The 15,987-nt window shown below is 48.5% G+C and overlaps 1 protein-coding gene across 1 annotated transcript; it reads left to right on the top strand.

The window, feature by feature from the left end:
• Positions 1–462: 462 nt before the first annotated feature.
• LOC122919618 lies at positions 463–3,289 on the top strand. The gene is made up of 2 exons (XM_044268741.1): positions 463–859; positions 1,847–3,289. Exons 1-2 carry the CDS (start codon positions 772–774, stop codon positions 2,431–2,433), a joined length of 675 nt encoding a protein of 224 aa, XP_044124676.1. The 5' UTR covers positions 463–771; the 3' UTR covers positions 2,434–3,289.
• The last annotated feature ends 12,698 nt before the right edge of the window (positions 3,290–15,987 follow it).

The raw sequence follows: 15,987 nt of genomic DNA, 5'->3' as shown, positions 1-15,987 counted from the left end.
TTTATCGTTTCTGGGTATTGAGATTGACACGGTTGATATGGTTTTTCGATTACCGGGTGATAAGCTTCAGAAGCTTTTGGATTTAATTGATGGGTTTTTGGCAGTTAAGAAGGTTACACTCCTGCAGATGCAGTCTCTTTTGGGTCTCTTGTGCTTTGCTTGTAGGGTGATGCCCATGGGCCGTGTTTTTGCCCGCCGTTTATCTTTAGCCACTAGGGGTGTCCAGTCCCCCCGTCATCGCATCCGGATCACTGCGTCACTGAAGGAGGACTTGAGGGTCTGGAAGGCTTTTCTACGTTCTTTCAATGGTCATACCTGTTACATGTCTGTGGTTACCCCTAACTCTGAACTGTCCCTGTTTTCGGATGCTTCCGGGTCCTGTGGCTTTGGTACGATTTTGGGGGTGGAATGGTGTGCCGGTGAGTGGCCTGACGCATGGCGAGTGAATGGTTTGTGCAAGAACCTTACGTTATTGGAGTTGTTCCCGATTGTGGTGGCAGTGGAGTTGTGGAGGGACCGGTTGTCCAATACGCACGTTTCTTTTTGGACGGACAATTTGAGTGTGGTTTATGCTGTCAATACTTTGTCTTCCTCTTCCCTCCCGGTTCTGGCGTTGCTCCGGCATCTCGTACTTCGGTGCCTTGAGTGTAATATCTATTTTAGGGCTCGTCATGTTCCTGGTGTTGACAATAAAATTGCTGATGCTCTTTCCCGTTTTCGTTGGCAGGATTTCAGGTCTTTTCTTCCGGGAGCGGATTTGGAGGGCAGGGAATGCCCGTCGTACCTGTGGGACCTGGTGGACAGGAGCTGATGTCGCTGGTTCGATCGTCTGTTTCCCCGGCTACTTGGCAGGCGCATGGTAAGGCGTGGGCTGAGTGGTGGGGGATGGTGAATGACAGGGACGTGGTCTCCCGGGATGACCTGCGGTTGGAGGTCACAATTGATTGGTTATTGCGCTTGCGGGCTACGCGAGTTTCGGCAGCGGTGGCGCAGCGGCGACTGGCGGGTGTCGCCTTTCATTTCAAGTTGCGCGGGTGGGTAGATGTCACTAAGCAGTTCGTCATCCGTCAGGCCATGAGGGGCTGGAGAAAGGAGTTCGTCTCTCGGGAGAGCCGGAGACCGATCTCTTTTAACTTGCTGGGTAGGCTACTGTCTGGGCTCCCCGAAGTTTGCACGTCGCCTTTTGAGGTGGCATTGTTTTCTTGTAGTTTTAGCATAGCCTTCTTTGCGGCCCTGAGGTTGGGTGAATTAGTAGCCCCATCGGGTGGAAGGCCAGGTGGTCTTTCTTATCAGGACGTAGTGTTAGGTGGTGATTCTGTGAGGATTCGGGTCCGGCGGTCTAAGACGGACCAGTTTGGCAGGGGTGCCTGGATTCCGCTATATCCGGTGTCTGGGATTTCTTGCCCTGTTGGGTTGGTGGGCAGCTATAGTTCAGTTCGCCCGGAGTGCTGTAATTTCTTTGCGCATGCGGACGGTTCTCCCTTGACCAAATTCCAGTTTACCCGAGTTTTGAGGTCTTGTTTGGAGTTGGTTGGGGTGAATCCCAGGGAGTTCGGTACTCATTCATTCCGTATTGGGGCGGCTACGGAAGCCGCTAGGGCTGGTCTACCTGAATCGGAGGTTATGAGAATTGGCAGGTGGAAGTCTGCCTGTTTTGCTAGGTATATTAGACCGGACCTGCTGATAAAAAAAAAAAAAAAAAAAAAAAAAAAGTGACATGATAGGGGGGAGTGTTATATTTTGTTTCTGTGCATTTTACTTGTCTGTGTTGGTTCATTTTATGGTTATTTACAGGTCTTGTGGTTTTTGTGTGGTGTTTGCTTGGTGCTAACTCTTTTTCTTGCAGGTCCTGGGCGTCCGGCCGTTTGGATCGTGGGCCATTCATATGTTTTCTGGGCGGCGCAGAGAGCTGATTGCCGACCTGGGGGGAGGTCCCTCGGCTTCCGGGAGGTGGATGTGGCCTGGAGAGGAATCCGGGGTTTGCGATGGGCTCAGCTCCTGTCTCAAGTGGTCGAGATCGGTTCGCAGGCCAGTGGCCCGGTTGTTTTAGTTCTACATGCTGGGGGGAACGATATGGGTTCTGTTCCCCTGGTGGAATTGTTGGCCCTCATCAGGTCCGATTTGGAGCGTTTTCCATCGTTTTTTCGTGAGGTGGTCCTGGTCTGGTCTGAGGTTGTTCCTCGGGTGGTATGGCAGGGTGGGGAGGCAGTCGAGAGGTGTAGAAGGACGATTAATGCCCGTATTTCCCGCTTCGTCAGGTCCCGGGGTGGTGTGGTTGTCAGACACAGACAGCTCGAGGGCGATAACCGCTCATTAATGAGGCCCGATGGGGTTCACCTGAATGAGATAGGTTTGGATATCTTCCTTTCAGGTATCCAAGATGGGGTGGAGCAGGCCATGTTTTTGTTGGGTGGTGGTCGGAGCCCCGTTTGAGGGCGGTGCTCCTCCTTGGCGGCTAGTTATTGCAGCATAAAGGTGTTGGAGGAGAAATGGGCGAATCCGCCCGCTGGGAGACCAGCGGCTGGCGGAGAGCACGGTTCAAGGTTATAGTTGCCGTTTGAATAAAGCTGTGGCCGATTACCACCCAACAAAATAAAAGGTTAAAAGTTGAACGGTGTCAGTGTCGTTATTGAAGGGGTTAGTTGGGGTGGTATGCGGGGCTAGAGGAAGGTTTGGAGTTCCCCTTCCCATTCCTTATGGTGCCAACAGTCTGGTGGCCACCCGACGGCTTAGGGAGGGTGGGCAGGGACTGGTGGGCCCCCCTCCCCCCTGTTCCCCCCCCCTTTAGAACGTCTTCCTCTTATGCCTGGGCATGCAGGGGTTAATGTAGGGTTCCGGTTAGGAGAGTGGGCGGTCAGCCGGGAGGGCATATATGCCACTGTCCCGCCTTCCCTCTTCCTCTTTGAGCGGAAGCGCTTTGTCCCTCCCTCCCTCCCCTGTGAGTTGATGGTTTGGTTTATGGTTCGGATGGTGTGCTCAGCAGTGATTCTGGGGAACGGCTATTGAGGCGGAGTGCCTCTTTGGAATGTTTAAGTCACAGCTGGCGGCTAGTTATTGCAGCATAAAGGTGTTGGAGGAGAAATGGGCGAATCCGCCCGCTGGGAGACCAGCGGCTGGCGGAGAGCACGGTTCAAGGTTATAGTTGCCGTTTGAATAAAGCTGTGGCCGATTACCACCCAACAAAATAAAAGGTTAAAAGTTGAACGGTGTCAGTGTCGTTATTGAAGGGGTTAGTTGGGGTGGTATGCGGGGCTAGAGGAAGGTTTGGAGTTCCCCTTCCCATTCCTTATGGTGCCAACAGTCCTAATAATAAGGCTGTTAACAGCCTGCATTTGTGGGAGGGGCGTCTGGCTATTTATCCCCCTACCTGCCGCTCAGCCAGGCGCCCGAGCCTCACGCATTCCTGCGGTATCGCGCTCCTCCCCTTTGATCCGAGACCTTCCTTCCGGTTCTGCATACACGCACTGCCGGCGTCTGAATCATCGCGCTCCTCTCCGGCCTTCCAGGTAATCGAGGCGCAGCTGGCGCCGTCCGAGCTGTGCCTTACGTCTGGGCTCGTGCCCCCTGGTGGGACAACGCAGGTGCCGCTCTCCCCCAGCCTAGTTCCAATCGCTGGATTCCGGCTGCAAGGCCGGCAAGCTGCGTCCCGGTTCACTATTTTGCCGGTCACGTGCCGCGCAACTGGGGGTGCTAAGTAGTTTCACTTTGGGCAGACAGTGTTGTTCTCACATTTCGCCACCCATGCACGCTTCTGATCTTTTGTTTTGGTAAGTGTTAGCACAAGTAATTCAGGCATTGTTCTGGCTCTGTGATGCAGGCAGCGCGCCCACTCGGGGGGGGGCGCAGTTTTTGAAACCATGTGCCCTCTTGATAGGCAGTGCACAAATAAAAAAATTAAATTAAATTAAAAAGGAGGGGAGAGGGGATAATAAAATTCCATCAATCGGGGGGGGGGGGGGGGATTCACTACAGTTAGTCTGCCCTCGTCACTGCCTCAGCATCACATCGCCAGAATTTGCGCCGTGAAGTTGGTGATACATTACTGTTCAATACAGCGGTTTGTCTATCTCACGCTGCTTCCGTCTCCGGATCCTCCCGGGTTTCCGTGCGTTGTGGTTCACCCAGGGTGTCACGTCACTGGATCGCCCAGGTCGTCAGTGTTCCTGGATCGCCCAGGTTGTCAGTGTTCCTGGATCGCCCAGGTTGTCAGTGTTCCTAGATCGCCCAGGTTGTCATGTTCCTGGATCGCCCAGGTTGTCATGTTCCTGGATCGCCCCGGTTGTCAATGTTCCTGGATCGCCCAGGTTGTCAATGTTCCTGGATCGCCCAGGTTGTCAATGTTCCTGGATCGCCCAGGTTGTCAATGTTCCTGGATCGCCCAGGTTGTCAATGTTCCTGGATCGCCCAGGTTGTCAATGTTCCTGGATCGCCCAGGTTGTCAATGTTCCTGGATCGCCCAGGTTGTCAATGTTCCTGGATCGCCCAGGTTGTCAATGTTCCTGCATCGCCCAGGTTGTCAATGTTCCTGCATCGCCCAGGTTGTCAATGTTCCTGGATCGCCCAGGTTGACAATGTTCCTGGATCGCCCAGGTTGTCAAAGTTCCTGGATCGCCCAGGTTGTCAATGTTCCTGGATCGCCCAGGTTGTCAATGTTCCTGGATCGCCCAGGTTCTGTCTTTGTTTTCTAAGGGTTTTGACATCTGTGCTGATATCGGTTGTTCCTTCCTTTAGATTGGGCAGTTGTTATTTTTCCTTCCTCTCCTTCGTGTCATCTAGGAATTTCGAGGCAATTTCAGGTAAGTCGGCTCAGAGACGGTCACTGGGGCGGGGTCAACCGTCAGTTCGATACTCAAGTCCGTTCTTTTTCATTAGTTCCATTTAAACGATTGTTTTTTTTTTTTGGAGCCGTGTTTCCAAATCCGTCTGTATCCCGTCAGTTAGGTTCCTACGTTGGTTACTTTTTACACACTTTCAGTCTCACACTTTCTCTCGACCGCTCTCTCCGCATCGTCTGTGCTTCTTTCCGTTTTCAGGTAGGCATAAGTTTGCCTTTTTTTCTCAGGTCAACATGTCTCACATGTCCGATATGGATAACAACCTCTCCTTGCCAGGTCGGCCATCTCGGGGCATAATAGCTGCACATCTTTAAGGAGTTGGACAGTGCCAAAGTTGATCGTCGAGCTCAATCGCAGGGGGATTCGGCATCCCGCAACTGCCCGCAAGGACGAATTATACCGTCTCCTGATGACTACTCCGAGTTCGACAGCTGAGCAGTCCAATAACGACTCCATCCGGCTGGCTCTAGCTCAGATCCAGTCGTCCATCACCGGACTCGTTAGCTCAGTCACGGACATTCAGTCCAGGGTAGCGGTTTTAGAAACTAGGCCAGCTGCCTCACCGCAATATCCCGGTTCGGCAGTCATTTCTGCCATTCCTCCAGACGTTGCAGGTAGGCCTTCTGCCACCCCCCAAATTGCTCCTTCCCATTTAGTGCCAGAACATATTAAGAAGGATATCCTGGCAGGCAAGGACGTCAATTTGGCATCCATTTTGATTGCCTCCCAGGATATTTCCGAAAACCGGGTAATTAACTGCGGAGAGGTTTCCATGGTCTTGAAGGTCAAGGATGCTCGGCTAAATAGGAAATTGTCCGTTTCCGAATTCGTCCTGGCCTTCAGCCTCTACAGGGACGTGGTGTGCTCCGCCCAGCCTAATCGCAGGGAGGAGTTAGATACCTACTTGTACCGGATTGCGGATTTGGGGCACAAGTACGGCGGCTCGGCATTTTACGACTATCATCGTTCGTTTTCTGCCAAAGCCGCCGCAGCCCTGCATCAATTTCAGTTCATGTCCAACTGGGCAGACTTGGACATGGAGTTATTCTGCCGGCACTTTGCGGGTCTGAAGGCTCCTCTGTGCGCTATCTGCCAATCTATTTTTCATTCTACGGAATGGTGCCCTAATCCGGTACAAGATCCACAGTCAGCGCCCAATCCAGGTCCTTCCAGGTCCTCCAGGTCTTCCTCCTCATTAGACAAGCTGGGCAGGCCAATTGTGTATCTCGGCAGCAGCCAGGTGTGCAACAATTTTAATGCCAAGGGCTGCGCCTTCAATGCGTGCCGAGCACTGCACATTTGCTCACTTTGTTTTCGGGCTCACCCTCGTCCTTCCTGTCCCAGGAAGTCAGCCAGGGACTCCTGACTAGCCGACCTCAACTTGGAGTTACTGGCTGCACTCCTGCAGGGCCATCCAGATCGTCCCTTTGTCGCCTTCTTATTGGATGGGTGCAGAGAGGGGTTTCACACCGGCATTGTCACGCGCCCCCAGGGCTGCTGGATGGGCCCCAATCTGCTATCCGCCTCCAGTGACCCTGAGGCGGTGACCACCCTCATTCAAGCAGAGGTCGATAAGGGGTTCGTCATTGGTCGCTTCCTAAAGATTCCGTTCCAGATGTGGCGCATAAATCCTATCGGCCTTGTCACAAAACTATCATCCAATAAAAAACGTCTCATTTACGACCTCTCCGCGCCTCATATGTCCTCCATTCCCAGTCTCAATTCACTCATCCCCTCTGAGGAATATTCCATGCAGTATTCTTCAGTTGACGAGGCCATCCAGTATATTCTTTAAGCAGGTGTCAGGGCTTGGCTGGCCAAGGTAGATATTGCCGATGCTTTCAAGCTGCTCCCAATACACCCGCAGCTTTTGGAAGTACTACGGCATTCAGTGGGCAGATAAATTTTACTTTGCCAACCGGCTTACTTTTGGGTTCAAGAGCAGCCCTTGGCTTTTTGAACAACTTGCCAAAGCCCTGCACTGGATTCTCATCCATCACGGTGGCTTATCCATGGTCGTCCACTACTTGGACGACTTCCTTCTCATTGAAAGGCCCAGTCAGGTCCCTTCCATTCCCCATTCACTTCTGGATATTTTTTCCCGTCTCCAGGTTCCCGTGGCCACGGCCAAGACTGAGGGTCCGGCCACCAAGGTCACCTTCCTGGGCATCATTTTAGATACCATTAAAATGGAGGCTAGCCTCCCCAGCGAGAAGTTGCTCAGGATCCGCTCTGCTATTTCCCGGGCGGTCCAGTCTCACTCTCTGACCAGGGCGGAGCTCCAATCCTTGCTGGGGATGCTTAACTTAATTATGCCTCAAGGCAGGGCCTTCCTTTCCAGGTTGTTATGTCTCCTGCCCTCTGCCCCAGAGCAGGATTCTGTCGTCCATCTGGACAGCCAGGCCTTTGTAGATCTCGACATGTGGAGTAGTTTTCTCTCTGACTGGAATGGCATTTCTTTGTTCGTTCCGCGGTGGGATTCCTCCTCCCCCATGGTTTTCTCCGACGCCGCTGGTTCCTCCGGATTCGCTGCCATTTTCAGGTCTCATTGGCTGGCTGCCGGATGGCTGCCAGAATTAGCCTCGGACTCAGCAGCTCTAAAATCTTCCCCCCTTTTGAAACTGTATCCCATTGTGGCGGCTGCTCGGGTCTGGGGTCACCATTGGTCCAACACTTCTGTGACGTTCATTACGGATAGTCAGACCTTGGTGGACATCGTCAACAAGGGCAGGGCCCAGTCCCCCAGGATCATGGCGTTGTTGCGCAAGTTAGTGTGGTTATCCCTCCACCACAATTTTCACATGCGCTGCGTACACATTTCAGGCGAACAGAATAGGGCCGCAGACGCTCTTTCCCGTGCTAATTTTGCGGTTTTCTTTCAGGAAATGCCCGACGCGGATCAGTCGGGCACGCCGGTGCCCCAATTCAGCACTCTCGTCCTGGCTTAGATTCGCTCTTAGAGGAGGCCAAGGGTCTGGTCGCAAAATCATTGTCACGCAATACGGCGAGGAATTATCAGGCTGGCCTAAGAGCTTTTGACAAATTCTCTAAGAGTCATCCGAGGGGTCAACACTCCGAAACCTCTTACATCATGGCCTTCTTGGCCTATTGTCACTCACATCTCTCTCTGTCATATGGTACCATCAGACTTTATTTAGCCGGAATTCAACATCACGCCATGCTGGCCACTCCTCATCACAGGTCCTTTTTTTCCATTCAAGCTATTAAAGCCACCCTTCGGGGTATTCAAAAGGAGGGGAAGGGGTCCGTTAGCCATAGGCAACCAGTGTCCAGTAAATTGTTCAGGGATCTCTCCTCGTCATTAGATGGTAATCCTTTTGGGCCCTCCACTAGCCTGATTTTGAAAGCGGCCATGTATCTCACCTTTTATGGGTTCCTCCGGCCCGGAGAGGTTCTGGCCGGTCCAAATCGTCATAACCATCCTCTGAAGCAGCATCTGTTATGGGGCCAGGGCCATTACACTCTCCTGCTACCCTCCACCAAAACCAATCAGACGGGTCCCCCTTCTGAGGTTAAATTCTATCCAACGTTGAACGATTGGTGCCCAGTTCAAGTGCTGCATCAACTGCTAGCTCTCATCCGAGGTTCATCACCAGATAGCCCGCTCCTGCCACAGGCAGGCAAGCCTCTCAGCACCTCTCAGTTTATATCTTACATCCGTGCCCTCGCCCAGGGACTAGGCTATGACCCCAAGATAATTTCGGGGCACTCATTCCGCCTAGGGGCGGCCTCCGCTGCTTCTCGGCATCAGGTGCCAGCCCACGTCATCCGGTCCATGGGGCGGTGGCGGTCCTCCTGCTTTACCAGGTATATACCCAATCCTCAAGTAGAGATATCTCGTGCCTTTCGATCTCTGGCTTTGTAATTTGTAATAAAGTATTGTACCTAACTGATGTTTTATTGCCCCCTTTTTTTCACTGGTGTACCCGCGCCCGTGGCTCCCGGCACAATTCAGCCACTATGTTCAGGGCAGGTTTCTCTGCGTACACCGACGTTGTCCTAGCCCTGACCATAAATAGTAAGGCTGTTAACAGCCTGCATTTGTGGGAGGGGTGTCTGGCTATTTATCCCCCTACCTGCCGCTCAGCCAGGCGCCCGAGCCTCACGCCCCTCCCTCCTGCCCTTTTTCTCAAGCTTCCATCAGGTATGCCCCCTTTTTTTCACTGGTATACCCGCGCCCGTCGTTCCGGCACAATTCAGCCACTATGTTCAGGGCAGGTTTCTCTGCGTACGCCGACGTTGTCCTAGCCCTGACCATAATTATCTTCTGACCATACATTGTGACATCATAACGGAATCTTGGATACTATCATCTGTTGACCATACAATGTGACATCATAATGGAAACCTAGATACTATTATCTGCTGAACATACATTGTGACATCATAATGGAATCTAGGAAACTATTATTTGATGACTATACAATGTGACATTATAAAGGAATCCTAGATACTATTATCTGTTGACCATACATTGTGACATCATTATGGAACCCTGGATACTATTTTCTGCTGACCATACATTGTGACATCATAATGGAATCTGAAATACCATGATCTGCTGACAATACATTGTGACATCATAATGGAAAACGGGATACTACCATCTGCTGACCATACATTGTGACATAATAATGGAATCCGGGATACTACCATCTGCTATCCATACATTGTGACATCATAATGGAATTTGGGATACTATCATCTGCTGACCATACATTGTGACATCATAATGGAATCCGGGATACTACCATCTGCTATCCATACATTGTGACATCATAATGGAATTTGGGATACTATCATCTGCTAACCATACATTGTGACATCATAATAAAATCCTGGTTACTATTATCTGCTGACCATACATTGTGACATAATAATGGAATCCTAAATACTATAATTTGCTGACAATAAATTGTGACATCATCATGCATTCCCGTATACTACCATCTGCTGACCATACATTGTGACATTATAATGGAATCCAGGAATCTATTATCTAAAGATTATACATTGTGACATCATAATGCATTTCCATATACTACCATCAGCTGACCATACATTGTGACATCAAAATGGTACCCGGCATACTACCATCTGCTAGCCATACATTGGACATCATAATAGAACCCTGGATACTATTTTCTGCTGAACATGTATTGTGAAATCATAATGGATTATGGGATACTACAATCTGCTGACCATACATTGTGACATAATAATAGAATCCTGAATACTATTATCTGCTGACCATACATTGTGACATCATAAAGGAATCCTGGATACTATTATCTGTTGACCATACATTGTGACGTCATAATGGAACCCGGGATACTATCATCTGCTGACCATACATTGTGACATCATATTGGAATCCTGGAAACTATTATCTATTGACAATACATTGTGACATCATAATGGAATCCGGGATATTATCATCTGCTGAACATACATTGAGACATCATAATGGAACCCGGAATACTACCATCTGCTGACCATACATTGTGACATAATATTGGAATCTGGGATACTACCATCTGCTGAACATACATTGTGACATCATAATGGAATCTGGGATACTACCATCTGCTGAACATACATTGTGACATCATAATGGAATCTGGGATAATATCATCTGCTGACCATACATTGTGACATCATAATGGAATCCTGGATACTATTATCTGTTGACAATATATTGTGCTATCATAATGCATTCCCGTATACTACCATCTACTGGCAATACAATGTGACATCATAACGGAACCTTGGATACTATTATCTGCTGACCATACATTGTGACATCATAATTGAATCCTGGATACAATTATCTGCTGACCTTACAATTAGGGATGAGCGAACTCGAACTGTATAGTTCGGGTTCGTACCGAATTTTGGGGTGTCCGTGACACGGACCCGAACCCGGACATTTTCGTAAAAGTCCGGGTTCGGGTTCGGTGTTCGTCGCTTTCTTCGCGCTTTTGTGACGCTTTCTTGGCGCTTTTTGAAAGGCTGCAAAGCAGCCAATCAACAAGCGTCATACTACTTGCCCCAAGAGGCCATCACAGCCATGCCTACTATTGGCATGGCTGTGATTGGCCAGAGCACCATGTGACCCAGCCTCTATTTAAGCTGGAGTCACATAGCGCCGCCCGTCACTCTGCTCTGATTAGCGTAGGGAGAGGTTGCGGCTGCGACAGTAGGGCGAGATTAGGCAGATTAACTCCTCCAAAGGACTTGATTAACTGATCGATCTGCAGCTGTGGATCATTGAGCTGCTGATCCTCAATTGCTCACTGTTTTTAGGCTGCACAGACCGTTTGTCAGTCTCATTTTTCTGGGGTGATCGGCGGCCATTTTGTGTCTTGTGGTGCGCCAGCACAAGCTGCGACCAAGTGCATTTAACCCTCAATGGTGTGGTTGTTTTTTGGCTAAAGCCTACATCAGGGTGAAGCTGTGACACCAAGTGCATTTAACCAGCAATAGTCTGTTCATTTTTTGGCCATATACAAAATCAGGGGCAAGCTGCGCCTGTCACCAAGTGCATTTAACCCTCAATGGTGTGGTTGTTTTTTGGCTAAAGCCTACATCAGGGTGAAGCTGTCACACCAAGTGCATTTAACCAGCAATAGTCTGTTCATTTTTTGGCCATATACAAAATCAGGGGCAAGCTGCGCCTGTCACCAAGTGCATTTAACCCTCAATGGTGTGGTTGTTTTTTGGCTAAAGCCTACATCAGGGTGAAGCTGTCACACCAAGTGCATTTAACCAGCAATAGTCTGTTCATTTTTTGGCCATATACAAAATCAGGGGCAAGCTGCGCCTGTCACCAAGTGCATTTAACCCTCAATGGTGTGGTTGTTTTTTGGCTAAAGCCTACATCAGGGTGAAGCTGTCACACCAAGTGCATTTAACCAGCAATAGTCTGTTCATTTTTTGGCCATATCCCAGTCTAATTCTGTCACTAAATCCATACCGGTCACCCAGCGCCTAAATACTAGGCCTCAAATTTATATCCAGCTAAATCTGTCCCTAGTGCTGTAGCTGGGCGAGTTATTTAGTGTCCGTTCAAGCACATTTCTTGTTCTGGGTTGAAATACAATTCCCAATTTAGCAATTTCATAATTTAGTGGTTCCTGCTATATCAGAGCTCTTTGAAATCTATCCCAAAAAGGGTATATAATATTGAAGGTGCACATAGGGTCATTCAGAGTAACTTCACACACACCCGCTACTGTGTATTTCCAAGTCTAATTCTGTCACTAAATCCATACCGGTGACCCAGCGCCTAAATACTAGGCCTCAAATTTAATTCCCTCTAAATCTCTCGTTACCCACCGCTGTACTGTTGTTGCTGGGCAAGATATTTAGTGTCCGTCAAAGCACATTTTTTGTTCTGGGTTGAAGTACAATTCCCAATTTAGCAATTTCATAATTTAGTGGTTTCTGCTATATCAGAGCTATTTGAAATCTATCCCAAAAAGGGTATATAATATTGAAGGTGCACATAGGGTCATTCAGAATAACTTCACACACACCCGCTACTGTGTATTTCCAAGTCTAATTCTGTCACTAAACCCATACCTGTCACCCAGCGCCTAAATACTAGGCCTCAAATTTAAATCCCTCTAAATCTCTCGTTACCGTTGTCCTGTTGTAGCTGGGAAAGTTATTTAGTGCCCGTCAAAGCACATTTTTTGTTCTGGGTTGAAGTACAATTCCCAATTTAGCAATTTCATAATTTAGTGGTTCCTGCTATATCAGAGCTATTTGAAATCTATCCCAAAAAGGGTATATAATATTGAAGGTGCACATAGGGTCATTCAGAATAACTTCACACACACCCGCTACTGTGTATTTCCAAGTCTAATTCTGTCACTAAATCCATACCGGTGACCCAGCGCCTAAATACTAGGCCTCAAATTTAATTCCCTCTAAATCTCTCGTTACCCACCGGTGTACTGTTGTTGCTGGGCAAGATATTTAGTGTCCGTCAAAGCACATTTTTTGTTCTGGGTTGAAGTACAATTCCCAATTTAGCAATTTCATAATTTAGTGGTTTCTGCTATATCAGAGCTATTTGAAATCTATCCCAAAAAGGGTATATAATATTGAAGGTGCACATAGGGTCATTCAGAATAACTTCACACACACCCGCTACTGTGTATTTCCAAGTCTAATTCTGTCACTAAACCCATACCTGTCACCCAGCGCCTAAATACTAGGCCTCAAATTTAAATCCCTCTAAATCTCTCGTTACCGTTGTCCTGTTGTAGCTGGGAAAGTTATTTAGTGCCCGTCAAAGCACATTTTTTGTTCTGGGTTGAAGTACAATTCCCAATTTAGCAATTTCATAATTTAGTGGTTCCTGCTATATCAGAGCTATTTGAAATCTATCCCAAAAAGGGTATATAATATTGAAGGTGCACATAGGGTCATTCAGAATAACTTCACACACACCCGCTACTGTGTATTTCCAAGTCTAATTCTGTCACTAAATCCATACCGGTGACCCAGCGCCTAAATACTAGGCCTCAAATTTAATTCCCTCTAAATCTCTCGTTACCCACCGCTGTACTGTTGTTGCTGGGCAAGATATTTAGTGTCCGTCAAAGCACATTTTTTGTTCTGGGTTGAAGTACAATTCCCAATTTAGCAATTTCATAATTTAGTGGTTTCTGCTATATCAGAGCTATTTGAAATCTATCCCTAAAAGGGTATATAATATTGAAGGTGCACATAGGGTCATTCAGAATAACTTCACACACACCCGCTACTGTGTATTTCCAAGTCTAATTCTGTCACTAAACCCATACCTGTCACCCAGCGCCTAAATACTAGGCCTCAAATTTAAATCCCTCTAAATCTCTCGTTACCGTTGTCCTGTTGTAGCTGGGAAAGTTATTTAGTGCCCGTCAAAGCACATTTTTTGTTCTGGGTTGAAGTACAATTCCCAATTTAGCAATTTCATAATTTAGTGGTTCCTGCTATATCAGAGCTATTTGAAATCTATCCCAAAAAGGGTATATAATATTGAAGGTGCACATAGGGTCATTCAGAATAACTTCACACACACCCGCTTCTGTGCATTTCCAAGTCTAATTCTGTCACTAAATCCATACCGGTGACCCAGCGCCTAAATACTAGGCCTCAAATTTAATTCCCTCTAAATCTCTCGTTACCCACCGCTGTACTGTTGTTGCTGGGCAAGATATTTAGTGTCCGTCAAAGCACATTTTTTGTTCTGGGTTGAAGTACAATTCCCAATTTAGCAATTTCATAATTTAGTGGTTTCTGCTATATCAGAGCTATTTGAAATCTATCCCTAAAAGGGTATATAATATTGAAGGTGCACATAGGGTCATTCAGAATAACTTCACACACACCCGCTACTGTGTATTTCCAAGTCTAATTCTGTCACTAAATCCATACCGGTGACCCAGCGCCTAAATACTAGGCCTCAAATTTAATTCCCTCTAAATCTCTCGTTACCCACCGTTGTACTGTTGTTGCTGGGCAAGATATTTAGTGTCCGTCAAAGCACATTTTTTGTTCTGGGTTGAAGTACAATTCCCAATTTAGCAATTTCATAATTTAGTGGTTTCTGCTATATCAGAGCTATTTGAAATCTATCCCTAAAAGGGTATATAATATTCAAGGTGCACATTGGGTCATTCAGAATAACTTCACACACACACGCTTCTGTGCATTTCCAAGTCTAATTCTGTCACTAAATCCATACCGGTCACCCAGCGCCTAAATACTAGGCCTCAAATTTATATCCCGCTGAATTTGAATACAATACATTGGGCCAAATAATATATTTGTTGTTGTGGTGAACCATAACAATGAGAAAAACATCTAGTAAGGGACGCGGACGTGGACATGGTCGTGGTGGTGTTAGTGGACCCTCTGGTGCTGGGAGAGGACGTGGCCGTTCTGCCACATCCACACGTCCTAGTGTACCAACTACTTCAGGTCCCAGTAGCCGCCAGAATTTACAGCGATATATGGTGGGGCCCAATGCCGTTCTAAGGATGGTAAGGCCTGAGCAGGTACAGGCATTAGTCAATTGGGTGGCCGACAGTGGATCCAGCACGTTCACATTATCTCCCACCCAGTCTTCTGCAGAAAGCGCACAGATGGCGCCTGAAAACCAACCCCATCAGTCTGTCACATCACCCCCATGCATACCAGGGAAACTGTCTCAGCCTCAAGTTATGCAGCAGTCTCTTATGCTGTTTGAAGACTCCGCTGGCAGGGTTTCCCAAGGGCATCCACCTAGCCCTTCCCCAGCGGTGAAAGACATAGAATGCACTGACGCACAACCACTTATGTTTCCTGATGATGAGGACATGGGAATACCACCTCAGCATGTCTCTGATGATGACGAAACACAGGTGCCAACTGCTGCGTCTTTCTGCAGTGTGCAGACTGAACAGGAGGTCAGGGATCAAGACTGGGTGGAAGACGATGCAGGGGACGATGAGGTCCTAGACCCCACATGGAATGAAGGTCGTGCCACTGACTTTCACAGTTCGGAGGAAGAGGCAGTGGTGAGACCGAGCCAACAGCGTAGCAAAAGAGGGAGCAGTGGGCAAAAGCAGAACACCCGCCGCCAAGAGACTCCGCCTGCTACTGACCGCCGCCATCTGGGACCGAGCACCCCAAAGGCAGCTTCAAGGAGTTCCCTGGCATGGCACTTCTTCAAACAATGTGCTGACGACAAGACCCGAGTGGTTTGCACGCTGTGCCATCAGAGCCTGAAGCGAGGCATTAACGTTCTGAACCTGAGCACAACCTGCATGACCAGGCACCTGCATGCAAAGCATGAACTGCAGTGGAGTAAACACCTTAAAACCAAGGAAGTCACTCAGGCTCCCCCTGCTACCTCTTCTGCTGCTGCCGCCTCGGCCTATTCTGCTGCTGCCGCCTCGGCCTCTTCCTCCGCCTCTGGAGGAACGTTGGCACCTGCCGCCCAGCAAACAGGGGATGTACCACCAACACCACCACCACCACCTCCGTCACCAAGCGTCTCAACCATGTCACACGCCAGCGTTCAGCTCTCCATCTCACAAACATTTGATAGAAAGCGTAAATTCCCACCTAGCCACCCTCGATCCCTGGCCCT

The sequence above is a fragment of the Bufo gargarizans genome, chromosome 9 (genome assembly GCF_014858855.1).
Source record: "Bufo gargarizans isolate SCDJY-AF-19 chromosome 9, ASM1485885v1, whole genome shotgun sequence".
Lineage (NCBI taxonomy): Eukaryota > Metazoa > Chordata > Amphibia > Anura > Bufonidae > Bufo > Bufo gargarizans.
The sequence above is the reverse complement of the archived record's forward strand: the minus strand, read 5'-3'. Positions and strand labels throughout refer to the sequence as shown.